The sequence below is a fragment of the Bombina bombina genome, chromosome 8, assembly GCF_027579735.1.
Source record: "Bombina bombina isolate aBomBom1 chromosome 8, aBomBom1.pri, whole genome shotgun sequence".
Taxonomy (NCBI): domain Eukaryota; kingdom Metazoa; phylum Chordata; class Amphibia; order Anura; family Bombinatoridae; genus Bombina; species Bombina bombina.
In genome coordinates, this window is record NC_069506.1 from 131,629,329 (window position 1) to 131,657,288 (window position 27,960).

The 27,960-nt window shown below is 41.1% G+C and overlaps 1 protein-coding gene and 6 non-coding genes across 7 annotated transcripts in view; 4 read left to right on the plus strand and 3 right to left on the minus strand.

Annotated features, from left to right (window-relative positions):
• Positions 1-57: 57 nt before the first annotated feature.
• Positions 58-130, minus strand: TRNAF-GAA (transfer RNA phenylalanine (anticodon GAA)). Its single transcript has one exon. It is a non-coding gene; the product is annotated as a tRNA-Phe (tRNA).
• Positions 131-12,440: 12,310 nt separating this feature from the next.
• TRNAF-GAA (transfer RNA phenylalanine (anticodon GAA)) lies at positions 12,441-12,513 on the plus strand. Its single transcript has one exon. It is a non-coding gene; the product is annotated as a tRNA-Phe (tRNA).
• Positions 12,514-12,804: 291 nt separating this feature from the next.
• Positions 12,805-12,877, plus strand: TRNAR-CCU (transfer RNA arginine (anticodon CCU)). Its single transcript has one exon. It is a non-coding gene; the product is annotated as a tRNA-Arg (tRNA).
• A 743-nt stretch (positions 12,878-13,620) lies between these two features.
• TRNAL-UAG (transfer RNA leucine (anticodon UAG)) lies at positions 13,621-13,702 on the minus strand. The gene has a single exon. It is a non-coding gene; the product is annotated as a tRNA-Leu (tRNA).
• A 274-nt stretch (positions 13,703-13,976) lies between these two features.
• TRNAF-GAA (transfer RNA phenylalanine (anticodon GAA)) lies at positions 13,977-14,049 on the plus strand. The gene has a single exon. It is a non-coding gene; the product is annotated as a tRNA-Phe (tRNA).
• Positions 14,050-14,485: 436 nt separating this feature from the next.
• Positions 14,486-14,558, plus strand: TRNAR-CCU (transfer RNA arginine (anticodon CCU)). Its single transcript has one exon. It is a non-coding gene; the product is annotated as a tRNA-Arg (tRNA).
• Positions 14,559-25,469: 10,911 nt separating this feature from the next.
• LOC128638553 (zinc finger protein 239-like) overlaps positions 25,470-27,960 on the minus strand; it is a 71,950-nt gene continuing 69,459 nt past the window's right edge. Inside the window, exon 8 of the mRNA XM_053690579.1 lies at positions 25,470-26,511. Coding sequence (XP_053546554.1) covers positions 25,778-26,511 — 734 coding nt within the window. The 3' untranslated portion in view covers positions 25,470-25,777. The remainder of the gene's footprint in view (positions 26,512-27,960) is intronic.

The following is a 27,960-nucleotide window of genomic DNA, read 5'->3' on the forward strand; positions in this document are numbered from 1 at the left end:
ATCAATTCTATACAAATGAAGACCTACGAGCACCAAGAGCAAGAGTATAAAAAGCTCTGCCGAAACCCGGGATCGAACCAGGGACCTTTAGATCTTCAGTCTAACGCTCTCCCAACTGAGCTATTTCGGCTGTGTACTAAATTCATGATGTCATGAAATTGTAGCCGGTTGTTTATTGTATACATGGTAGAATCTGTGATGAGAGCAGGATGTGATGTCACTAGTTGGGGACGGGGCTTAGGTCCGGTAGTCTGTGTCGCAGTTAGTAAGTAAAATCAACCTGACCAGATGTATGTTCCTGTGCTCTGTAATAAAATAGAGTTGTACCATCTTTGCTGTGTCCTGCATATGTCCTGCATCTCATGACATAGTGTCAGAAGTTCTGGCCTGCGCTTCTGTTCCTGATCGATTGCAATGTCAAAGTTTACCCCACCTGAGCCTTTTGACTTCTCTCAGCCTGCAGCTTGGCCCACATGGCGTCAGCGGTTTCAGCGCTTCAGGATTGTTCCAAACTGAACAAGGAGAGTGGTGAAGTACAAGTTAATTCTCTTTTATACTATATGGGGAAGGATGGGGAGCCAGTGTTCAATGCTTTTATTTTCAAAGAAGGGGACGAATTTAACTTTGAAATAGTTATGGATAAACTCAGTGCCCACTTTGTGCCCAAAAGAAATGCGATTCATGAGAGAGCTTGTTTTCACAAACGTAATCAGCGTGTGGGAGAATCTGTGGAGTCATTTGTGCGCAGCCTGTATGAACTAGCTGAATTCTGTGAGTTTGGTGTTGCTAAAGAAGAGCAAATCAGAGACAGAATAGTTATTGGAATTGCAGATGCTGAAGTCTCACTGAAGCTGCAGTTAGAGCCTGATTTAACATTAGATGGGGCTATTAGGATGGCCCGCCAGAGTGAACTGGTGAAAAAGCAGAGTGCTGATCTGAGGTCTGAGAGTATTGTGGATGAAGTGCAACAGGAAAACTGCTAGTGAAAGGCACAGTGTGAGCGGTAGATCTAAAATAATGGAAAGGCCTAGAAGTGGATGGGCGCAACATGCCCGATGCACACGGTGCTACCGTGCCCATGATCAGAGTGTTATATGCCCGGCCAGAGATAAAAGATGCAGAAAATGTAACAGAATGGGCCATTTTGAAGTGGTGTGTAAAACTGAATACATTAAGGAGATGCAGGTGGACAGTGACCAGGAGGGTCAGGAAGTGTCTTTTTGTGGGGTCCGTTGTGGAACGGCCAAGCTCAGAGGAAGATTGGAAAGTTACTTTTACTGTAATGGGAGCCAAAGTTGATTTTAAGATTAACACAGGAGCAGATATCACTGTATTGTCTTTTGCTGAATTTATGAAACTGCCTCGACAGCCCCATCTGGCGAAGGTTACTACAAATGTCCATAGTCCTGGTGGCCGCATTGATTGTGTGGGGAAATTTCTTGCCAGCTGTGAGTACAAGCAAAGAAAGTTCACCATGTGGGTGCATGTGATTCGAGGTCAGTGTGTTAACAATTTATTGAGCAGAAAAGCAGCCTGTGAATTGGGCCTCGTGGCCAGAGTGAATGAGATTTCTGAAGATATGTTTGGCGAGTTGGGCCTACTGAATTGCAAACCAGTCCGTATAGCACTTAAAAGTGACTCCCAGTAGAATTCCGTTCCCTCTCATGCCCCAAGTGGAGAAAGAACTTATGTGCATGAAGTCTATGGGGGTTATTGAAGAGGTTGTTGAAGCGACTGATTGGTGTGCCCCCATTGTTCCAGTTGCAAAGAAAAACGGAAAGGTGCGCATCTGTGTGGACCTGAAAAGGTTGAATGAGGCAGTGAAGAGAGAGAGATTTGTGCTGCCGACATTAGAAGATATAGCTCCAAAGTTGGCTGGGGCGAAGTTCTTTTCCACATTAGATGCTTCTAGCGGCTTTTGGCAGATCCCCCTGGATCCAAAGTGCCGCAAACTGACTACCTTTATCACACCGGTAGGTCGGTTCTGCTTCTGTAGGCTCACCTTTGGGATATCCTCCGCTCCTGAAATCTTTCATAGGGAAATGAGTTTTCTCCTGAGTGACCACGTGGGCACAGCGGTCGTCATGGACGACATTCTAGTGTACGGGTCTACAGTGGAGGAGCATGATCAGTGTTTAAGTTGTGTGCTACAGGCTATCAAAGAGTCTGGGCTGAAGCTGAATAAAGAAAAATGTCATTTTAGGAAAACTGAATTATGTTACTTTGGGCATATCATCAACGGGGATGGCATCAAGCCAGACCCCGAGAAAATGTGTGATATTAAACAGGTGAAAAGTCCTTCTGATGTACATGAGCTGAGACAGATATTGGGCCTTGTAAATTACGTGGGCAAGTTTCTTCCAGATTTATCAACAGTTTTACACCCTATCACAGAGTTGCTTAAGAAAGACGTTGCCTGGGTTTGGGGACCTTCACAAGAAAAAGCTTTTCTGCAGGCCAAGTCCCTGCTGGGGTCTGCCCCAGTGCTTGGGTTCTACGACCCTTCATAAAAGACTGTGGTTAGTGCCGATGCAAGCAGTTATGGGTTGGGGGCTGCACGCCTGCAGTTAAATGAAAACAAACTACAGCCCATCGCCTACTGTTCCCGCACACTGACGGCTGCGGAGTTAAAATACGCTCAAATTGAGAAAGAGTGCCTGGCTGCAGTTTGGGCCTATGACCGCTTTCAGCGTTATCTAGTGGGTTTGGAGAAATTTAGTCTGGAAACTGACCACAAACCGCTAGTCCCTCTAATCAACTCTTATGACATTGACAAAACACCCTTGAGATGCCAGAGACTTTTAATGAGACTGCTCAGGTTCAATGTTCAGGCAGTGCATGTGCCAGGGAAACAACTGGTTGTGGCGGATACACTATCCACGCTCCCGCTGGCTGCTGCTGAAGAATCCTCCACGGAATCTGATGTGAAAGTGTATGTTGATTCAGTTCTGGCCTCTAAGTCCATTTCTTCAAGGAAACTGGAGGAAATAAAGAGAGAGACATATTTGGACACAGATCTGCAAGAGGTTATAAAGTACATAAAAGAAGGCTGGCCCGAGAGCCGGGCAGCCTGGATGTCTTTAAGTGCTTACCAGCCAGAGAGGTTGCAGCTCACGGAGCTGGAGGGGTTGGTGCTGTTCCAAGACCGTATTGTAATTTCTGTCAGCATGAGGAAGGAGATGCTAAACAGGATTCACGATGGCCACTTAGGCATTACAAAGTGCAGAGAGAGGGCAGCTACAGCTGTGTGATGGCCTGGGATCAGCTCCGACATTGCAAATCACGTGTCTAAATGTGCCTTTTGCCGGGAACGCCGGCCTACTCAGAGAAGGGAGCCCTTGATTTCTACTCCGCTGCCTGCGGGCCGTGGCAGAAAATAGCTGCTGATTTGTATGAACTGCATGGGAAAAAGTTCCTTGTTGTGATCGACTACTATTCCAGGTATTTGGAAATTCCCCCCCTGAATGATATTACAAGTCAGGCCGTTATGATTCGCCTGAAGAGCTTGTTCGCCCAGTGGGGCATTCCAATGGAGCTGGTGAGTGATAATGGTATGCAGTTCGCTTCTACAGAGTTCAGTGCTTTCAGCAGGGAATATGACTTTGTACATTCCACGTCAAGTCCACATTATCCGCAGGCCAACGGAATGGCTGAAAGGGCAGTTCAAACAACAAAATTCATTCTAAAGCAATCTGAGCCGTACCTAGCCCTCTTGTCATACAGGGCGACACCCATTCAAGCTACTGGGTTTAGCCCGGCACAGCTGATGCTAGGACGCCAGATTCGCACCACTTTACCCTCAGTGGGTGTCTTCAAGCCGCCTGGCCCTGTTCCTCGGGACGAAGTCCTTAGGAGGGATGAAGAGGCCAAAAAGGGTTATCGTTTCTTCTACGACAGGAGACATTCTGTCAGGCCCTTACAGGAACTGAAAGCGGGCCAAAGTGTCAGAATTAAACTGGATGATGAGAAGAAATGGAAGACGCCTGCTACGGTAGTTGGCCGCTCTCCAGAACCAAGGTCTTATACAGTCCTTACTGAGGGAGGGACGGTTACACGCCGTAACCGAAGACATCTTCAGCCTGTACCTGAGAGTCTGGAACTGGATGCCTCAGTACCACCGCCGGTGGGATCCCCTGTTCTAAGAGAGGTGCCTTCCCCTCAGCAAGACCACAACGGGGATATATCTTTGCCTCCAGCGGACTCTTGTTCACCATCTTCTGTATCAGAGGACAGTTCATGCAAAGTTACATCAAGCGGAAGAGTGGTGAGACTTCCGGCCCGATATAGGGACTGACTTTAGCTAGAACAGTGACTGGAAGTATGGGCAGAATAATCCCATGGTCACTGTTGACTAGGGTAGTCTACCCCGATGTCCAAGTCAGGATGTAATTTATGTGTTTATATTTCCTGAACCTATTTGTTTATATATTGTTCAAAAAAATTGTTGTTGTATACTATGTTCGTATACCTTGTTATTTGTTATATTCAAATGTATGCTTCTCCTTTGAAAAAGGGGAAGATGTGATGAGAGCAGGATGTGATGTCACTAGTTGGGGGCGGGGCTTAGGTTCGGTAGTCTGTGTCGCAGTTAGTTAGTGAAATCAACCTGACCAGATGTATGTTCCTGTGCTCTGTAATAAAATAGAGTAGTACCATCTTTGCTGTGTCCTGCATATGTCCTGCATCTCATGACAGTATCATCAGTCAACAGAGTGATCTTTTGGGGAAAAAAATATTCTGTTGATTATATATAACTGTACTATTGTGCTTGCTTTAATAAAACCTGAAATCTCTACTGAGGTTTACCCTTTGATAGTAATGATTTGATGCCAGTCATATTGATTGATAAAAAGTAAACAACCATAGCTACTTAAATTTTTCTTGAAGATATAGATGTTCTCCACAGCAGACTATTAAGTATAATAATAATTATAATAACAATAATGAATTATTATTCATTATTAAGTTGCAAGAACGCCCTGTTTTGTTAATGAGAACAGGGCATCAATTCTATACAAATGAAGACCTACGAGTACCAAGAGCATAAAAAGTTCTGCCAAAACCCAGGATCAAACCAGGGACCTTTAGTCTAATACTCTCCCAACTGAGTTATTTCAGCCATTTCCTAAGATGTGTGAATATGTGATTAAGAGGCTGCAGATCTAAAGGTGTGTTCTGGGCATTTATATAACTAGTGGGCTGCAGGGCCAGAGGTGTGATGTGGTTATGTGTCTAACTAATGGGCTGCAGGGCCAGAGGTGTGATGTGGTTATGTGGCTGATTTATGGGCTGCAGGGTGAGAGGTGTGATGTGGGCATGTGTCTAACTAATGGGCTGTAGGGCCAGAGGTGTGATGGGGGCATATGTCTAACTAATGGGCTGCAGGGCCAGAGGTGTGATGTGGGTAGGTGTCTAACTAATGGGCTGCAGGGCCAGAGGTGTGATGTGGGCATGTGTCTAACTAATGGGCTGCAGGGCCAGAGGTGTGATGTGGGTAGGTGTCTAACTAATGGGCTGCAGGGCCAGAGGTGTGATGTGTGTATGTGTCTAACTAATGGGCTGCAGAGCCAGAGGTGTGATGTGGGTGTGTGTCTAACTAATGGGCTGCCTGCAGAGGTGTGATGTGGCCAGAGGTGTGATGTGGGCGGGTATGTGTCTAACTAATGGGCTACAGGGCCAGAGGTGTGATGTGGGCATGTGTCTAACTAATGGGCTGCAGAGACAGAGGTGTGATGTGGGCATGTGTCTAACTAATGGGCTGCAGAGACAGAGGTGTGATGGGGGCATGTGTCTAACTAATGGGCTGCAGAGACAGAGGTGTGATGGGGGCATGTGTCTGACTATTGGGCTGCAGTGCCAGAGGTGTGATTTGAGTATGTGTTTAACTAATGGGCTGCAGGGCCAGAGGTGTGATGGGGGCATGTGTCTAACTAATGGGCTGCAGGGCCAGAGGTGTGATGTGGGTATGTGTCTAACTAATGGTCTGCATGGCCAGAGGTGTGATGTGGGTATGTGTCTAATGGGCTGCAGGGCCAGAGGTGTGATGTGGGTATGTATCTGACTAAAGAAATGCAGGGCCAGAGGTGTGATGTGGGTATGTATCTGACTAATGGAATGCAGGGCCGGAGGTGTGATGTGGGTATGTGTCTGATTAATGGGCTGCAGGGCCAGATGTGTGATGTGGGTATGTGTCTAACTAATGGGCTGCAAGGCCAGAGGTGGGATGTGGGCATGTGTCAAACTAATGGGCTGCAGGGCCAGAGGTGTGATGTGGGTATGTGTCTGACTATTGGGCTGTAGGGCCAGAGGTGTGATGTGGGTATGTGTCTGACTTATGGGCTGCAGGGCCAGAGGTGTGATATGGGTGTGTGTCTGACTAATGGTCTGCAGGGTGAGAGGTGTGATATGGGTATGTGTCTGACTAATGGGCTGCAGGGCCAGAGGTGTGATATGGGTGTGTGTCTGACTAATGGGCTGCAGGGTGAGAGGTGTGCTGTGGGTATGTGTCTGACTAATGGGCTGCAGGGCCAGAGGTGTGATGTGGGTATGTGTCTAACTCAGTGTTTTTCAACCAGTGTGCCGTGGCACACTAGTGTGCCGTGAGAGATCCTCAGGTGTGCCACGGCAGACTGACAACAGTGTGACATATTTTTTAAACTTTGCTTGTTTTTTACTCCTAGTGCAGGGGTAGTTTGTAGGAGGCATGGCATAACAGCACAATACATACAGTATGTGTGTGTTTGTGTGTATGTGTATATATATATGCTTTATTAGGCTACAATGTGTGTTTTTTTTTAAATTTTGGGATGGTGGTGTGCCACAGGATTTTTTAATGTAAAAAAGTGTGCCACGGCAAAAAAAAGGTTAAAAATCACTGGTCTAACTAATGGTCTGCATGGCCAGAGGTGTGATGTGGGTATGTGTCTAATGGGCTGCAGGGCCAGAGGTGTGATGTGGGTATGTATCTGACTAATGGAATGCAGGGCCAGAGGTGTGATGTGGGTATGTATCTGACTAATGGAATGCAGGGCCGGAGGTGTGATGTGGGTATGTGTCTGATTAATGGGCTGCAGGGCCAGATGTGTGATGTGGGTATGTGTCTAACTAATGGGCTGCAAGGCCAGAGGTGGGATGTGGGTATGTGTCAAACTAATGGGCTGCAGGGCCAGAGGTGTGATGTGGGTATGTGTCTGACTATTGGGCTGTAGGGCCAGAGGTGTGATGTGGGTATGTGTCTGACTAATGGGCTGCAGGGCCAGAGGTGTGATATGGGTGTGTGTCTGACTAATGGTCTGCAGGGTGAGAGGTGTGATATGGGTATGTGTCTGACTAATGGGCTGCAGGGCCAGAGGTGTGATATGGGTGTGTGTCTGACTAATGGGCTGCAGGGTGAGAGGTGTGCTGTGGGTATGTGTCTGACTAATGGGCTGCAGGGCCAGAGGTGTGATGTGGGTATGTGTCTGACTAATGATCTGCAGGGCCAGAGGTGGGATGTGGGTATGTGTCTCACTAATGGGCTGCAGGGCCAGAGGTGTGATGTGGGTATGTGTTTGACTAATGGGCGGCAGGGCTAAAGGTGGGATGTGGGTATGTGTCTGACTAATGGGCTGCAGGGCCATAGATGTGATGTGGGGGGGTGTCTGACTAATGGGCTGCAGAGTGAGAGGTGTGCTGATGGTATGTGTCTGACTAATGGGCTTCAGGGTGAGAGTTTTGATGTGGGCATGTGTCTAATGGGCTGCAGGGCCAGAGGTTTGATGTGGGTGTGTGTCTAACTAATGGGCTGCATGGTGAGAGGTGTGATGTGAGTATGTGTCTAACTAATGGGCTGCAGAGACAGAGGTGTGATGTGGGTATGTGTCTAACTAATGGTCTGCAGTGCCAGAGGTGTGATGTGGGCATGTGTCTAACTAATGGTCTGCAGTGCCAGAGGTGTGATGTGGGCATGTGTCTAACTAATGGGCTGCAGAGACAGAGGTGTGATGTGGGCATGTGTCTAACTAATGGGCTGCAGAGACAGAGGTGTGATGGGGGCATGTGTCTAACTAATGGGCTGCAGAGACAGAGGTGTGATGGGGGCATGTGTCTGACTATTGGGCTGCAGTGCCAGAGGTGTGATGTGAGTATGTGTTTAACTAATGGGCTGCATGGCCAGAGGTGTGATGGGGGCATGTGTCTAACTAATGGGCTGCAGGGCCAGAGGTGTGATGTGGGTATGTGTCTAACTAATGGTCTGCATGGCCAGAGGTGTGATGTGGGTATGTGTCTAATGGGCTGCAGGGCCAGAGGTGTGATGTGGGTATGTATCTGACTAATGGAATGCAGGGCCAGAGGTGTGATGTGGGTATGTATCTGACTAATGGAATGCAGGGCCGGAGGTGTGATGTGGGTATGTGTCTGATTAATGGGCTGCAGGGCCAGATGTGTGATGTGGGTATGTGTCTAACTAATGTGCTGCAAGGCCAGAGGTGGGATGTGGGTATGTGTCTAACTAATGGGCTGCAAGGCCAGAGGTGGGATGTGGGCATGTGTCAAACTAATGGGCTGCAGGGCCAGAGGTGTGATGTGGGTATGTGTCTGACTATTGGGCTGTAGGGCCAGAGGTGTGATGTGGGTATGTGTCTGACTAATGGGCTGCAGGGCCAGAGGTGTGATGTGGGTATGTGTCTAACTAATGGTCTGCATGGCCAGAGGTGTGATGTGGGTATGTGTCTAATGGGCTGCAGGGCCAGAGGTGTGATGTGGGTATGTATCTGACTAATGGAATGCAGGGCCAGAGGTGTGATGTGGGTATGTATCTGACTAATGGAATGCAGGGCCGGAGGTGTGATGTGGGTATGTGTCTGATTAATGGGCTGCAGGGCCAGATGTGTGATGTGGGTATGTGTCTAACTAATGGGCTGCAAGGCCAGAGGTGGGATGTGGGTATGTGTCAAACTAATGGGCTGCAGGGCCAGAGGTGTGATGTGGGTATGTGTCTGACTATTGGGCTGTAGGGCCAGAGGTGTGATGTGGGTATGTGTCTGACTAATGGGCTGCAGGGCCAGAGGTGTGATATGGGTGTGTGTCTGACTAATGGTCTGCAGGGTGAGAGGTGTGATATGGGTATGTGTCTGACTAATGGGCTGCAGGGCCAGAGGTGTGATATGGGTGTGTGTCTGACTAATGGGCTGCAGGGTGAGAGGTGTGCTGTGGGTATGTGTCTGACTAATGATCTGCAGGGCCAGAGGTGGGATGTGGGTATGTGTCTCACTAATGGGCTGCAGGGCCAGAGGTGTGATGTGGGTATGTGTTTGACTAATGGGCGGCAGGGCTAAAGGTGGGATGTGGGTATGTGTCTGACTAATGGGCTGCAGGGCCATAGATGTGATGTGGGGGGGGGGGGGGTGTCTGAGTAATGGGCTGCAGAGTGAGAGGTGTGCTGATGGTATGTGTCTGACTAATGGGCTTCAGGGTGAGAGTTTTGATGTGGGTATGTGTCTAATGGGCTGCAGGGCCAGAGGTTTGATGTGGGTGTGTGTCTAACTAATGGGCTGCATGGTGAGAGGTGTGATGTGGGTATGTGTCTGACTAATGGGCTGCAGGGCCAGAGGTGTGATGTGGGTATGTGTCTGACTAATGATCTGCAGGGCCAGAGGTGGGATGTGGGTATGTGTCTGACTAATGGGCTGCAGGACCAGAGGTGTGATATGGGTGTGTGTCTGACTAATGGGCTGCAGGGTGAGAGGTGTGCTGTGGGTATGTGTCTGACTAATGATCTGCAGGGCCAGAGGTGTGATGTGGGTATGTGTCTGACTAATGATCTGCAGGGCCAGAGGTGGGATGTGGGTATGTGTCTGACTAATGGGCTGCAGGGCCAGAGGTGGGATGTGGGTATGTGTCTGACTAATGGGCTGCAGGGCCAGAGGTGTGATGTGGGTATGTGTTTGACTAATGGGCGGCAGGGCTAAAGGTGTGATATGGGTGTGTGTCTGACTAATGGGCTGCAGGGCCATAGATGTGATGTGGGGGGGGGGGGGGGTGTCTGACTAATGGGCTGCAGAGTAAGAGGTGTGCTGATGGTATGTGTCTGACTAATGGGCTTCAGGGTGAGAGTTTTGATGTGGGTATGTGACTAATGGGCTGCAGGGCCAGAGGTTTGATGTGGGTATGTGACTAATGGGCTGCAGGGCCAGAGGTGTGATGTGGGTATGTGTCTAACTAATGGGCTGCAGGGCCAGAGGTGTGATGTGGGTATGTGTCTAACTAATGGGCTGCAGGGCCAGAGGTGTGATGTGGGTATGTGTCTGACTAATGGGCTGCAGGGCCAGAGGTGTGCTGATGGTATGTGTCTGACTAATAGGCTTCAGGGTGGGAGTTTTGATGTGGGTATGTGTCTAATGGGCTGCAGGGCCAGAGGTTTGATGTGGGTGTGTGTCTAACTAATGGGCTGCAGGGTGAGAACTGTGAAGTTGAATGTGTCTTGGTATGTGGGTGCAAGTGGGATTGCATGCCATTGATGTTTGATCTAACAATTGCTTTTGGTACTGAAGAGCCAGGATTCTCTTCTTATGTGGGTACATTGTAGTCCGATCTCTTGCAATGCTTTGTTAAAGGACATGATACTCAAACATGCTCTCTTTATCAGAGATAGTAGTGTGAATTTCACACTACTTACAGAGTGTACAAAAATAGCACTCAACAACTCACAATCATCAATTTAGGATAATCTTCATATATGAAGTATATGAAAGTGACAAGAAGGTGGATAAAAATGAACTTTTATTAAAGTACGATTAAAAACCTTTACCCATTAAAAACACAATGCAAACATATGCAGCTAGTCATGAATGAGAACACCAGTAAAACTGTGTGAAATAAGTTCAGTAATATAAATGGTTACCAGGTGGCACTCATAAATCAAAGGAATACTTGTTGATCTCAAAGTAACCAGGGGTAGGGAATGGGATAATAGATAAATATCTATATGAGGCCCATGAATGGGGCACTGTGATTAACAGAAAGATGAACTATCACAACTACCCTGTTATCAAGAAGGATGGAAAGGGGACCGACAGTGCTAGTGGATAGGTTATTCAAATTAAATCCAGCACTGGTTAGTGGTCCAGGCTACTGGTGGGTATGGATGTTTGGCATGAAATGTGGTTACCTAATGGTTATAATGTTGGAACGGATTATTAGTAAACATTACATAAGTTAGTTACACAAATGTTCATGACGATGGAGTGATTATAGTGATATAGTGATATAGTGATGATATGATGATATAGTGATATAGTGATATAGTGATGATATAGTGATATAGTGATGATATAGTGGTGATATGGTGATATAGTGATATAGTGGTGATATGGTGATATAGTGATGATATAGTGATATAGTGATATAGTGATGATGTAGTGATATAGTGATGATATAGTGATATAGTGGTGATATGGTGATATGGTGATATAGTGATGATATAGTGATATAGTGGTGATATGGTGATATAGTGATATAGTGGTGATATAGTGATATAGTGGTGATATAGTGATGATATAGTGATGATATAGTTATATAGTGGTGATATGGTGATATAGTGAAATAGATATATAGTGATTAGCAATAGTTCTCTGTATCATCTAAAAAAAAACAGATCTGTTTTGCTTTTTTAATGGATACCCCTGTGTTGAATGAAATCTTTTTTTATATAAAGGCAAAATGGATAATTTGGTAAACCATATATTATAAACAGTAATGCTTAAACAATGGAAAAAAATGTTAAGATATTGAAAATAAATTTTAACATTACATAACCCTTTCTTTATTTTCCAGCTATTTCAATATCTTGAACTGTTAAATCTCCAACAGGATCGATTTGTAAAATAGGTTATTATTATGTTTATTTATTATGTTATAATATTGGGATAAAACTATCATGTTGGGATACAAATATTTGTAAACCTTGGCTAAATAAAAAAAACAACACACTTTGTTAAACAACGTGCTAGCTAAATTAGCTAAAAAGCTATGTTACCGCGCCACCTAGTGGAAAAAACGGTCGTAAGTAAAAGCCATTCTAGCCGTTTGTAAATTGCCTAAACAAACTGCAACAAAACCTTATGCAGCTAAAATACTTTGATAGAGCGCTAAAGGGACTGTCTTTTTAAATCCCATCGCTAATTGTCCGGAAACGCAAGAAAGCACAAAGTGAAAAATATACCTGGCATAATAATAACAACTATGTAAAAAACGTAAATTGATGTAGATTGTTTCTTGAAAAGTATTACAAAATAAAAAATAGATGAGTGTACTTTTTTTTTAATTGATGTTACAAGCTGTTGCATTGCTCATGCTGAATATCCCATGAAGAACTCTATTGTAAAAAACATAAAACTCCACAGATATACCCTCAACAAATATACCCTCAACAAATGTACCCTCCCATTTGCCCTCATAACGCCGAAATAGCTCAGTTGGGAGAGCGTTAGACTGAAGATCTAAAGGTCCCTGGTTCGATCCCGGGTTTCGGCAGATTATTTTATGGTCTGTTTTTGTGTATTGCATTTCGTTAATTTTTAAACAAATCACTCCAGGCTATCTTTATCCTACACAATGAATACCTGTTTAATGTGATGATACAACAAGAATTTCCTATGCAACATCATTTTTTTAAAATGGGTAAATATTTTAGAACACTTTAAATGAGAACGTTAACATGGAAATATAAATAAACATATACGTATATTTGATAATTATTCTCTCAAAGTTCTAAACTATATAATCACATAGGAAAATAAATCCGCTTACAGATTGATCATAGAAGCCCCAGTGGCCTAATGGATAAGGCACTGGCCTCCTAAGCCAGGGATTGTGGGTTCGAGTCCCATCTGGGGTGAACATATATCTTTTGTTATATTAGTTTATTATTTGCGTTATTTAACACGAAAGGAATCACACTACATACAAACATACCATCTGCTTAAAGATCTATGCACTCTTAATGATATTTAAGGAATATTATATCAGTGGTTTATGTTTAGGCAACATAATATTTCTAACGTTTGCTTTGCACTGTAGGGCAAAAAAGGCTTTGAATAGCATCTATCAATTACTCTGTGTGAGCTAAGTGATTGTGTCTTGTTAAAGGGACATACAGCTGAAGATTAAATCTCTACAAATTAAGCTTAGTAAATAACATTCTGCGAGATGCACTCTTTACGTATATTTGCAGTCTGTTAGCTTTTTGTCTTCATCCTACATTTAACAAATACAATTTACTACAGCAGATTCATGAGATCAATCCGATGTAATAATATGACAAAGGTAAATAATATGGTAATAAAACTATAAATACTTATGCTACGAGATTGTCATTTAGAAATGATTTACATTTTACATTCCAAGTAACTTGAATTTGTGAACTGATAGTTTGACTTCAAGAGTTGTAATTTCCCCATGTATTTCATTATATTGTGCTGTTAACGTCAGGAATCAGTCATCTTATATTATAAAACATACATTATTGGTTTGTTCATTTAGGATATTAGAACCAAAAGTTAAATTTTTGAATAATTGCTCATTACCATTAACAACACACTTCGCAACATTTCTAAAGAAATTGAAAGTAGATAAAAGAGTTGGCAGCGGTGGGATTCGAACCCACGCCTCCAGAGAGACTGGAGCCTAAATCCAGCGCCTTAGACCGCTCGGCCACGCTACCACATGGTTCTGATGCTGCTGCGATGTGGTAAACAATGCATATAACGTGATTTAGCTTTACATTTTAAAACCTTATATATGTTATGTTTCGCAATATGTGATATCATTTGGTAGTCGTCAACGGTTTTTCGAATTCTACAATTATATGGTTCACACAATTATTGTATGTTTTTGAAAGGTGCGTATTGAACATCCACAACAATCATAATGTAATAGAAAACTACAACACTTTATAAAGATGTATATATATACAGAAGTGCATGTGCCAATATGTAGCCGAAATAGCTCAGTTGGGAGAGCGTTAGACTGAAGATCTAAAGGTCCCTGGTTCGATCCCGGGTTTCGGCAGAACATTTTAGCACTTACGAAACGATCTACTGATTTTGTTGTAGGTATTTCAATAATTACACTTTCAATTGCTTTGCAGATTAAAAGAAAATAAACAACAAACACATAAATATAAAATAAAGGCACAAAGTTATATTAACTTCCTGCATGTTAAACAACGTAGCTTTGTCTACATTTTACAATACAGCTTTGTCTTTTTATTTCACAATCTATCTATATTATCTGTATTTGAAGACAAACATTTTCACTATCCATTTATATTATTAAATACCTATATATTCATAGCTTTTGAAAATGCAAATGCATTTGTATAAGCTGTAGACAGTCAGTGAACTCCGTTAATACAGTTGCAATGATTAATAACACTGTAATAAACAAACAGCACAATTCAATTGATCATCCATTCTATTGAAAAAAACACAATTCAAACCAATAAGCCCCAGTGGCCTAATGGATAAGGCACTGGCCTCCTAAGCCAGGGATTGTGGGTTCGAGTCCCATCTGGGGTGAAAAGCTTTTTTTTTTCTTCTTTACTGATGCAAGGTCTTATTGTAAATTTGCTAAGTTACAGATGTTATAAATATACACAAGACTGATAACTACATTAATCAATATACGTTTGAGCAGTTGATTGACTTCCGCGTGTTTACCATACATAACTAAATACCACACATCAAATGTTTATGCAGAAACATTTTGCATCTCCCCTTTATCAGGATTACTTATAACAGTCAAGTCAAAATTAAACAATTTTAAACAACTTTCCAATTCACTTTTATTAACTAAATGTGCACAATCTTTTTATATGCAAACTTTCTGAGGCACCTGCTGTTACTGAGCATGTTCAAGTTTCCCAGGATATATGTATATACATTTTGAGATGGGCTGATGGCTGTCACATGATGCATTAGCAAGGAAAACGTAGCCAACTTTGATATTTGTCAGATACAAATCTACTACTCATTTGTAATTCAAACTAAGTGATTTTGCATTGTCTCTTTATCATGCATTTATTGATAATGCTAATTCTATTGTGTGTAGTGGTACTTAATGGTTATTTAGATCATGGGAGAAGAAAAAGGGGGGTATATTGGCACTGTGAACATATAGTCAGAGGAAAGCCCTAAATAAAATATAGTGGACCGGTGCTACCCTATATAACAACATAGAAGGAAAAAAAAACTTACAGAAAGTGAGGCAAAGATAGGGTTTATAGCACTCACCCTCTGACTAATATTGTAATATTAAAATATAACTTTTAATAATAGGTCATTAAAATATGTACAGGAACAAAACGCCTGCTACTACTCCCCACCACACAAACAATCATTCATATGGTTCAACACCTCCCTGTTTTCCTGGCCAGTAACTGCATACACCGGCATCAGGTGACAGAGGTGTAAGAACCAAAGATTAACCAACACGTTTCTGTGAATGATACGCCTTTCTCAATGTCACTGTTTTAAAATGAATTTTGTCAAAAAAGAAGGCCAATTTTTTGTTCAGACAGTGGACAACACTTGTTTATTGGTGCTGTCCAATCAGCAAGGACAACCCAGGTTGTGAACCAAAAATGGGCCAGCTTCTAAACTTACATTCTTGCTTTTCAAATAAAGATAGCAAGAGAATGAAGAAAAATTGATAATAGGAGTAAATTAGAAAGTTGCTTAAAATTGCATGCTCTATCTGAATCATGAAAGAAAAAAAATTGGGTTCAGTGTCCCTTTAAGCTTGTAAAGCCCAGAGATTGCAGATCTTCTGCTGTTTGATGTACCTTAACAATTTCTGACACTGTGGGAGCTGTCTCCTGAGATGTTAGTGCAAATCCTTTTGCAGTTTATCACCTAATTTTTTATATATATATATATATATATATATATATATCAAGCAAAAAGAAATGATATCCAGGCTGCGTTTAAAAATCAAAGTCTTTATTAAATTCCTCTTGGGATAAAAATGCAAAAAAGAAAGGGGGATCCAGCATAACAGTGTTACCAAAAGTTATTCCGCTAACATGTTTCGGTAAAGACCGTAATCATAGCTAATTGGAAACAGGTGTGCTGGCTATATAAAAGACAAAATCCACACTCATTGGACAAAAATAAGACCAATAGAAAAGGTACACTGTTGGACAAAAAACGTAATAAATATATATATAGAAAGAACTAATGCGCCCTGACAATTTAGTATATGTATATATACCCTAGCCTAGCATAATACAAAACATCAGATATAGTCATTAATATGTATTCTGCAAAAAGTTATGATGAAGAAGATATAAAGATGAAATGAACAAAATGAACAGATGAATAAATGAAAAATAATAAAAAGTAATCATGGGGGGCATGAAACATTCTCATAGATCCAAAAGTGTAAAGGAATACACAAAATATGGAAGAGTAAAAGTAAAAGTAAAACTCAAACCAAAAGAGTAAGGTAGTATAGCAAAAATAGTGTAAAAACTTAAATACAGAAGTTTGCATAATTATAAGGAAACTATGGAAGTGTATCTCTAAACATGCCTATACTATATAATATAAAATATACATATATAGAAAAGAGCGTATTATATGGCTGAAACAGATAGCTGCTTAGTAAATGCAACCTGCTGAAAAAAACTACAACTCAAACACAAGGAAGAAAATAAGTGACTATGCTCAGCTATATCCCTGTCGTAAATCGCAATTGTTATAGCAAAAAAACCCCTATCTAATATGAGTTTAAGAACTCAAAAGTGTATCTCAATGTACACAGGTAACAGTGACCTATATAGGGAAATGAAGAAATACAACTGTACTGAAATAATAATATAGTCAGTGGATACTGCTGAATGAGTGTAGTATGGTATGCGATGTACAGAGCAATACAAATAAACTGCATTAAAGGGCTGTATGGAGGAGTAGGTAAGAGGGACCCTATCTTAAAGGGATATAATGACGAAAAGATGTATGTAGGTGAACAAGAGGAGGCTAAGAGGGTATAAACCAACGGGAGAAAGGTGGGCAAACGTGAAAGGTGAAAGGATTACTTCCAATAGTTAATCAAATCGAATTCAGAGTTTAGACCCTCTGGTACTCTAGTACGCAATTTGAAGATCCAAAACATTTCACGCTTGCCCAACAATTGATTCCTGTCACCTCCTCTAGGTGGTGCCTTAACATGTTCAATAGCCTGCCATCTGAATGTGGCGTTACTCTTATTGTGAAAATTCCGAAAATGCTTTACCAGAGGGGTACTAGCTTCACCTAGTTTGATAGTAGAAAGGTGGTTTCTAATTCTAGTGTTTACATCCGTAGTAGTGAGTCCTACATACTGGAGATGGCATTCTATACAATAAAGTAAATAAACAACATAGGAGGATGTACAGTTAAGGCAAGTGGATATCTTATAAATGTCTCCAGTGACCTCTGACCTGAATTCATCAGAAATAATGATAAACTCACAGGGTCTACACCTCGACTTGCCGCACCTGTACATCCCCCTATGTTGCAACCAAGAGCTTTGTCTGTCTGGTTTCTTGATAGAAACTTCGGAGGGGGCCAGTATATTGCCTAGAGTTCTGTTCTTCCTATAGGAGCAACGTAAACCTCCCTCCACACAGCTAGCAAGGCTGTCATCAGCAGAGAGCAAACTGAAATGTTTTTTGACAATCTTACATATTTCTCTGTAATCTGTACTGAAATCCGTCACAAATGTTATTTTATGTGAGGAGTTGACCTCCTCACCAGTCTTGGTACAGTTGGATCTATTCAAAAGGGACTGTCGATCCAAAAGGTCGACCTGTCTCTGAGCTCTATCTACCAGAAGCCCAGGGTATCCTCTCTCTCTGAGTCTTTTCTGCATGTCTCTACTTTGCACTTTGTAATGATCGCTATTGCTGCAGTTCCGTTTGACCCTTATGAGCTGTCCTTTGGCTACTGCCATAGGGACATGTGCGGGGTGACAGCTCTTTGCATGAAGCAATGTATTTTTCGATATAGGTTTCCTATACATATTGCTTATAATCTGTCCATCATCCCCTGCAGTCAAAGTGAGGTCTAAGTAGTTAATAGTTCTAGAGTTAGTCTCAAATGTGAAACTCAGGCCAACATTATTAGAATAGGTCGGAACTAAAAATAGCAGGTCCTAGTTTCAGTCGGGAAGTTACAAAAAAAAAAAAAAAAAAAAAAAAAAAAAGACAAAAGCGTTTCTAGCGTTACTACAGCAACTACGACGTCCTGAGCAATGCTGTGTAACTTCCCGACTGAAACTAGGACCTGCTATTTTTAGTTCCGACCTAAAAGCTCACTTCCACCAGCAGCTGCTTTGGATCTTCCACGACTGTGTAGCTCTTAAAGCCCCCTCCTCCAACTACAGAGGCCAAGAAGCTCCAAGCTTATGATTTAAAAGGACAGAAAGTTAATACCAGAACAGAAAGAGCACTCCAAGAGGCGAACCATTAACCCACAGGAAGTGTAAGGGAGTAATTCATCATCAGAAACATATCCCTGCATACTCCAAGAGGGTAACGAATACCACAAAGAGGCACAGCAGGATACAAGGAGGAAATCTAATCATCTACATATACCCCCAGTGCGGCATACTTACCTCATTCGATTGAGGTAATATCTGGTAAGGGTATTATATACCAACTATAACTGTATAACCACTACGTCTGGAGACTCATTACGAATTATACCATTTTTAGGACTCGATGAACACTACTTCTAAGTTCATATATTTCATATGCTATTTTTAGCTGGACCATTATTTAATTTATTTTTTACATTATTATTTATTGTTTATTATTTTTTAATTTTCTTTTATCATTGTATCTTTTATTAGTGTATTTTTTCTTGTTGTCACAACATTTAATCCTCACATACCTCAACAGTATATTGGACATATAGGCGCTGTATCCACCTTTTAATATATATATTTACTCTTACTGTCTAGGGCCTTTTAACCCTCCCAGTATCTGTCCTATATAGCCGCCACTATCTCCTATTCACTTATTGACCAGCGCCCACTACAGAGTATCACTTGTATCAACTCAGTTTACTGAGGAGACACATTTTACTTATTCCTTCATATATATATATATATATATCTTTTTTTTTTTTGGGGGGGGGGGATATGGGTCTCTCTGAGAAGATATGTAGCCATAGAAAAACTAGCAAACAATCAACCTCTTCCCGACGTTAGGATGTTCCATGCCGTCCTAATTGTGCTGGGCTTTAGCGCCGTTAGGACGACATGGAACGTCCTAGCCAATTGGCTGTACTGAAGCCAACGGCGCTTTGGGAATGGGATAACGGTCTGGAGGGCGGGCCTAGCATCATAGGGACGCCCCCCTTACCCGATCCAATCATTGAAATGAGTTAAATTTTTTTACTTACATCAAAACATTGTTCCGATGTAGACAAATTAGCCTGGTCATGAAAGGGTTAAAGGTCTGGCATACATCTAAACGTATTGAATATATCTACAAAGGGGGTGCACAAACAAACAAAAAAAAGTATTATACTCAAAGTTATAGACATAAAAATACAATAACCAATGTAAGATATATAGGATATAGTCTGTCCTTGTACAAAGAAACTTCCAACACCATTAGGCAGCCCTCTGATAGCAGGTCCTGCAACAACTTTAACTTTAAAAACTTCAGACACACTAGAGGTATCTTATAGGGTGATAAACTTTCACACAACAAAATGCAAAAGAGAAAAGGGATAACTCATAATGTGCAAGGCACTACTCGCTATGCTCATGTGGCAGGCTTGAACTCATAAATACTCCAGGTGGTTTACAACTCCGGTAAGCACCTCCATCTAATTCGGATTCCCCATCTCTCCGCTGGCAAGTGTTGGGAACAAGCTCCTCCTACACTGTGTCAGGGTTTTTTCCCTGTTGTGTTTGCCATGTGCTGCTGGCAGCCATTTTACTCACCTCTCTTCCTGAAAATGGTGCATTGTGGGGGATGCTGCTCATTTCCTGCACTTCCTTTTATGGCCAGACTGGTGTGCATCATCCATGTGAGACAGGATTCTATCTCAGAATTGTGATGTCATCACTTATTATTTAAAGGGCCTCTGTTCAGTATGCTTTGCCTTTGCGTTGTCTCAGACCTGTTTGTGAGAGTTCCTGTGTATTACCTGGCTGCCTGACGTCCTTCCTGGTTCCTGATCCCTGGCTTGTTCCTGACTCTGCTGTTTTCCTTGTTCCTGATTCCAGCTCGTCTGACTATTCGCTTTGGCACCTGACTCGGCTCGTCTGACTACCAGCTCTGGTTTTGACTCCTGGCTTGTTATTTGACTTGTGGAATTTTTTTATTATATTTTGCTATTAATAAAGGTGTGATTATTTTTGCACTTCTCGTCTCAGTCTGATTCCTGGCACCCTGACACACTGAAATGACACGGCTTCCACCGATCCTGTGTTAGGAAGTTCTTCAAACTCCACCTCCTCACCTGATTATCAAGGCTAGCTGACAGAAGTCGGATCAGAGAAGCGACAGACAACAGTGTTCTTGCCGCTACACAGTTAGAAAGTGGAAGGACCCAAACCAGAATATGCAGAAATATATATAGCAAACCTCTATAGGGTCACACAAAAACCTCTTTGTGTATAATACATTTTTTTAAATTAAAAAGCAACGTGTTTCTCAGCAACTATTCACTGTTTCATTAGGCTTATTAAAACAATAAAATACATAGAAAATGTATATACCCCATCCCCGCTCTTCAGTGCTTACATCACACCAGGCTTGTATACAAGGATGTATACAATATTCTAAAAACAGAGCAAGCTAAGGATAGCAAATAGGGGGCGCTCCACCACAATGATACAATATTTATATGTATATTATAAACTTTAATAATAACATCAATGATGTGAGTCCAAAAGAACAAAGACAGATCTAAGTCTCCTGTGATAGAAGTCGGCAGCACACATCAGGTGGCACAAGTTTAGAGTAACAGAAAAAATAGACGGGCGCCTCATGTGCGTATCAATCAGTCTTAACAAGTGAGGTTGATGCAAGTAGTAAAACAGGCTACTCACATTTAGCAAAAGCACCCTTGATTGAGGTAGTAGGGTGCAAGTAAGAAGCCCAGTGGGGTAATGTTTTTTTGATGTGCCCTTGCCATGATATGAAAGAAGAAAATTTTATTCAAAGTGACTGCAACATTCATTTATGAACTATGAGAAACAGACTATGATATTATTCTGTACTAGTAATATTTTGGGAAAAGGGTCATACAATTGTTTTTTCCGAGACTTATTCCTAATAGTTTTTCCTATCGTTGCACCATCCTATATAATCTCTTTTGTCTCTCTCTCTCTCTATATATATATAAATCTGTAATTAGGCACTGAATTATATACAAGCAATTAAGCAATGCATTGCAAAATAGCGTTTAAAAGCAGCTGAAACTAATTTTGTTAGCATTTTGTGCAGTCCTTGGTCTATCTCTTGAAAAACCACTTATCTTTATGTCATCTCCTTTACTGTGGCCAATTAGAAATAGATTTAAATGAATGCCTGCAATAATCAATCAATCACTGCGCAAAATGTTGCAGAGTCAGCTGCCAAAATGTGCAGTATGTAATCCAGCCTCTTTGGAAGAAGTGAGCAAAACACACACCTAGATTTAGAGTTTTGCGGCCAAAGGGGTGCGTTAGCTACGTGTTTTCCCCCCCCCGCACCTTTTAAATAACGCTGGTATTTAAAGTTCCCTGAAGGGCTGCGTTAGGCTCCAAAAAGGGAGCGTAGAGCATAATTTACCGCCACTTCAACTCTAAATACCAGCGTTGCTTACGGTAGCGGCCAGCTTGAAAAACATGCTCGTGCACGATTCCCCCATAGGAAACAATGGGGCAGTTTGAGCTGTAAAAAAACCTAACACCTGCAAAAAAGCAGGGTTCAGCTCCTAACGCAGCCCCATTATTTCCTATGGGGAAACAGTTTCTAAGTCTGCACCTAACACCCTAACATGAACCCCGAGTCTAAACACCCCTAACCTTACACTTATTAACCCCTAATCTGCCGCCCCCGCTATCGCTGACCCCTGCATTTTATTATTAACCCCTAATCTGCCGCTCCGTACACCGACGCAACCTACATTATCCCTATGTACCCCTAATCTGCTGCCCCTAACACCGCCGACACCTACATAATATTTATTAACCCCTAATCTGCCCCCCCAACCTTACCTACACTTATTAACCCCTAATCTGCCGACCGGACCTCGCCGCCACTATAATAAATGTATTAACCCCTAAACCGCCTCACTCCCGCCTCGCAAACCCTATAATAAATTTTATTAACCCCTAATCTGCCCTCACTAATATCGCCGACACCTAACTTCAAGTATTAACCCCTAATCTGCCGACCGGACCTCACCGCTACTATAATAAATGTATTAACCCCTAAAGCTAAGTCTAACCCTAACCCCCCCCTAAGTTAAATATAATTTAAATCTAACAAAATAAATTACTTCTTATTAAATAAATTAATCCTAGTTAAAGCTAAATACTTACCTGTAAAATAAACCCTAATATAGCTACAATATAACGAATAATTATACTGTAGCTATTTTAGGATTTATATTTATTTTACAGGCAACTTTGTATTTATTTTAACTAGGTACAATAGCTTTTAAATAGTTATTAACTATTTAATAGCTACCTAGTTAAAATAATTACAAAATTACCTGTAAAATAAATCCTAACCTAAGTTACAATTAAACCTAACACTACACTATCAATAAATTAATTAAACTACCTACAATTAAATCAACTAAACTAAATTACAAAAAACAAACAAACACTAAATTACAAAAAATAAAAAAAGATTACAAGAATTTTAAACTAATTACACCTACTCTAAGCCCCCTAAAAAATAACAAAGCCCCCAAAATAAAAAAATGCCCTACCCTATTCTAAAACAAAAAGTTAACAGCTCTATTACCTTATCAGCCCTTAAAAGGGCCTTTTGCGGGGCATGCCCCAAAGAAATCAGCTCTTTTGCCTGAAAAAAAAACATACAATACCCCCCCCCAACATTACAACCCACCACCCACACACCCCTAATCTAACCCACCCAAGACCCCCTTAAAAAACCTAACACTAAGCCCCTGAAGATCTTCCTACCTTGATATCCAGCCGGGTATCACCGATCAGTCCAGAAGAGGGTCCGAAGTCTTCATCCAATCCGTCCAGAAGAGGTCCAGAAGAGGGTCCGAAGTCTTCATCCTATCCGGCAAGAAGAGGTCCTCCAGAGGGTCCAAAGTCTTCATCTAGGCGGCATCTTCTATCTTCTTCCATCCGGAGCGGGTCCATCTTGAAGCAGCCGACGCGGAGCCATCCTTCCTCACCGACGGACTAACGATGAATGAAGGTTCCTTTAAATGACGTCATCCAAGATGGCGTCCCTCGAATTCCGATTGGCTAATAGGATTCTATCAGCCAATCGGAATTAAGGTAGGAAAAATCTGATTGGCTGATTGAATCAGCCAATCAGATTTAATTCCGATTGGCTGATAGAATCCTATCAGCCAATCGGAATTTGAGGGACGCCATCTTGGATGACGTCATTTAAAGGAACCTTCATTCATCGTTAGTCCGTCGGTGAGGAAGGATGGCTCCTCGTCGGCTGCTTCAAGATGGACCCGCTCCGCTCCGGATGGAAGAAGATAGAAGATGCCGCCTGGATGAAGACTTTGGACCCTCTGAAGGACCTCTTCTTGCCGGATAGGATGAAGACTTCGGACCCTCTTCTGGACCTCTTCTGGACGGATAGGATGAAGACTTCGGACCCTCTTCTGGACTGATCGGTGATACCCGGCTGGGTGAAGACAAGGTAGGAAGATCTTCAGGGGCTTAGTGTTAGGTTTTTTAAGGGGGGTTTGGCTGGGTTAGATTAGGGGTATGTGGGTGGTGGCTTGTAATGTTGGGGGGGTATTGTATGGGTTTTTTTCAGGCAAAAGAGCTGATTTCTTTGGGGCATGCCCCGCAAAAGGCCCTTTTAAGGGCTGGTAAGGTAATAGAGCTGTTAACTTTTTATTTTAGAATAGGGTAGGGCATTTTTTTATTTTGGGGGGCTTTGTTATTTTTTTAGGGGGCTTAGAGTAGGTGTAATTAGTTTAAAATTCTTGTAATCTTTTTTTATTTTTTGTAATTTAGTGTTTTTTTTTGTAATTTAGTGGGTTTTTTTTTTGTAATTTAGTTTAGTTGATTTAATTGTAGGTAATTGTAGGTAGTTTATTTAATTAATTTATTGATAGTGTAGTGTTAGGTTTAATTGTAACTTAGGTTAGGATTTATTTTACAGGTAATTTTGTAATTATTTTAACTAGGTAGCTATTAAATAGTTAATAACTATTTAATAGCTATTGTACCTAGTTAAAATAAATACAAAGTTGCCTGTAAAATAAATATAAATCCTAAAATAGCTACAGTATAATTATTCGTTATATTGTAGCTATATTAGGGTTTATTTTACAGGTAAGTATTTAGCTTTAAATAGGATTAATTTATTTAATAAGAAATAATTTATTTTGTTAGATTTAAATTATATTTAACTTAGGGGGGTGTTAGGGTTAGGCTTAGCTTTAGGGGTTAATACATTTATTATAGTAGCAGTGAGGTCCGGTCAGCAGATTAGGGGTTAATACTTGAAGTTAGGTGTTGGCGATGTTAGTGAGGGCAGATTAGGGGTTAATAAAATTTATTATAGGGTTTGCGAGGCGGGAGTGAGGCGGTTTAGGGGTTAATACATTTATTATAGTGGCAGTGAGGTCCGGTCGGCAGATTAGGGGTTAATAAGTGTAGGTAAGGTTGGGGGGGCAGATTAGGGGTTAATAAATATTATGTAGGTGTCGGCTGTGTTAGGGAGGGGCAGCAGATTAGGGGTACATAGGGATAATGTAGGTGGCAGCGGTGTCCGGTCGGCAGATTAGGGGTTACATTTTTTTATTAGAGTGGCGGCGATGTGGGGGGGGGCTTCGGTTTAGGGGTACATAGGTAGTTTATGGGTGTTAGTGTACTTTAGAGCACAGTAGTTAAGAGCTTTATAAACCGGCGTTAGCCCATAAAGCTCTTAACTCCTGACTTTTTTCTGCGGCTGGAGTTTTGTCGTTAGAGTTCTAACGCTCACTTCAGCCAAGACTCTAAATACTAGCGTTAGGAAGATACCATTGAAAAGATAGGATACGCAATTGGCGTAAGGGGATCTGCGGTATGGAAAAGTCGCGGCTGGAAACTGAGTGTTAGACCCTTTCCTGACTGACTCTAAATACCAGCGGGCAGCGAAAAGCAGCGTTAGGAGCCCTTAACGCTGGTTTTGACTGCTACCACAGAACTCTAAAACTAGGCGACAGTTTTCTAAGTCAAATCACAAGAAAAGTAGGCGAAATAAAAGATGAAAGTATACTGCAAAGTTATTTTACTATACATAATATTTATTAAACAATGAAAGCTTTAGAGTTTAACAGATTTGTAATCTTATTTCCAAGGTCAAAAACAAATACTTCAAGTTGAGTAAAATGTAACTTATGTCCTTTTTTGTCTGAAATGTGCGTTTATTAGAACATATTAACTTTGCCATGTCATGTAACAAATGAAACTAAACAGGTGTACAATGAACACTTTTCCAAAGTACAAAACAATATAAGAATATAAATTTCCAAAACTAAGGTTGTCAATAAAAAAATAAATATTAAAGCCTACTTTTAAGAGCCTTGAATTGTTATATCATTTCATCGTGGCTGTGTAACCTCTTGTGTATAACAAGACTTGAATGCTGACTAAAACATTTATCGCAAAGTGAACATTTGTATGGTTTTTCTCCAGTGTGTACCCTCATATGTGAAGCAAGACTTGACGTCTGACTAAAAGATTTTTCACATTCAATACATTTATATGGTTTTTCTCCAGTGTGAGTTCTCATGTGTCTTACATAGTATGATTTATCACTGAAACGTTTATCACAATCAGCACAATGAAAAGGTCTCTCACCCGTGTGAATTCTCATATGTGCAATAACGCTAGAATTTTGACTGAAAGTTTTTAAACAAACTGTACAAGAATACGGCTTTTCTCCAGTATGGGTTCTCAAATGTCTATGAAGGTAAGATTTATCATTAAAGCTTTTATCACAATGGTTGCAAGAATACGGCTTTTCTCCTGTGTGAATTCTCATATGTCTTACAAGTAATGAGTTGCTACCAAAACTTTTTCCGCATACAGAACAAATGAAAAGCCTCTCTTTTCCATTCTGTTTTTTCTGACCAGTTGTACTGGAAAAGTTGCTATCAAGTTCATTGCTTTTCATACAATCTGTAGTTTTCTCACTTTGAAATGTTTTTTGTTCATTTTTTTCAAAAATGTCGTCCCACTGAAGAATATTGTCACTGGCTTTTTCAGCTGGCCTTTTCTCTATCTTCTTTTCTTCAAAATCTTTTCTTGATGTTTGGTCTCCTGCTGTAAAACGAAGGAACACATGTGTTATGGATACTTAAAAAAATACTGTAATATACACACTAAGGTTTCTATAAGAATGTTTGCCAGCACTTCTATTTCCTTGGTTGCATGATATAAAGTCAATTTTTACCCTGAAAACAGAGTGTCTTGCTACACTGTATTTTTGTGAGATGCTTGAGGAAACAGCTAGTCCAGCTGAGAAACGCATTGCAATCTGTTTGTGAACATTTGCTTTTATATACCTTGGGTTAAAAAATACCCATAGGTTTTTAGAAAAATTGGTTGTAATAAAATATCCCATCTATTATGGAAGCCTGAGCGTGAATCATCATTCCTAATACTCTACTACCAGAGCCTTGGAATCAGTTTTGCTGGGACACTGCAAGTTCCCAGCTTGTGTCAATTAGCACACTGGGTGCTGCTCCATTTGTGAGTATAACTACAATACAAGACCTGTTGTACCTACTATCATCACAGTATCACACTAGGAGGCGCCCTCTTTTTTTGTGATTCCCTTTTCACAGATTCCGGGTAGCTGTTTTATTATCAGAGAGGAGCTGCCATGATCACTCCTAGAAGGCGATTTTGGGCCTATTACTGGACTCATTAATACAGAAGGATTCATCTAGTAAATCTAGCTTGGAGGCCCAATACTTATAAAGGACTCAGATAAGACATTCTCTATATGTGCACTCATTGTATATCATATCACTGTTCTTTGGACTATATCATCACTTTTAATGGTCATATTGTATATATATTTCACTTTGTTTGATCAAAGAATATTGGTAAACAGTCACTCATTATATAGATAGTTTGTTGGTAGCGCCCCCTAAAATTGGACAAGTGAGTGTTTTCAATAGGTTTGGTTCAAAATGAATAATTGAACCATTTACACAAAAATACGCAGGACAAAAAAACACACACAAAAAACTGTATTGTTAAGGTGCAACAAAATTCTTCACCAAAAACTGTATTTTATAAAAAAAAAAAAATGTAAAATTTGTAGGTAAGTTACACAGGAATAAATCGTATTTATTATGCATAGTGTAAATCGTAATTTAAGTACACTGGATCTGCAAAAAACAAAAAAAGCAAGAAATTAGTATTTTAAAAGAACAAAATACAAAGTGTAATAATTTTTTTTCGTAAAATGGGATGAACATGTGCATATATGAAATGGTCTCAAATTAATGTGTAATTCTCTAAACTTTTTCACACAAAAGACTCACAACACTAATTACTCTGAAAGGAAAAACTATGCATATGAAAATTACAGAGAATTTAAGGAACAGTGCAATGAAAAGAGCGTAATTTGATTTGTATTAAAGCATAATATTCATATTTTAAAACACGCCGGTTTCCCCCTCTGTACGTCGCCCTCCAGAGAGCTCTCATTATTTGTTTGGGAGACATCTCGCCACTCGCAGGGACAGCCCCTTTTTATAT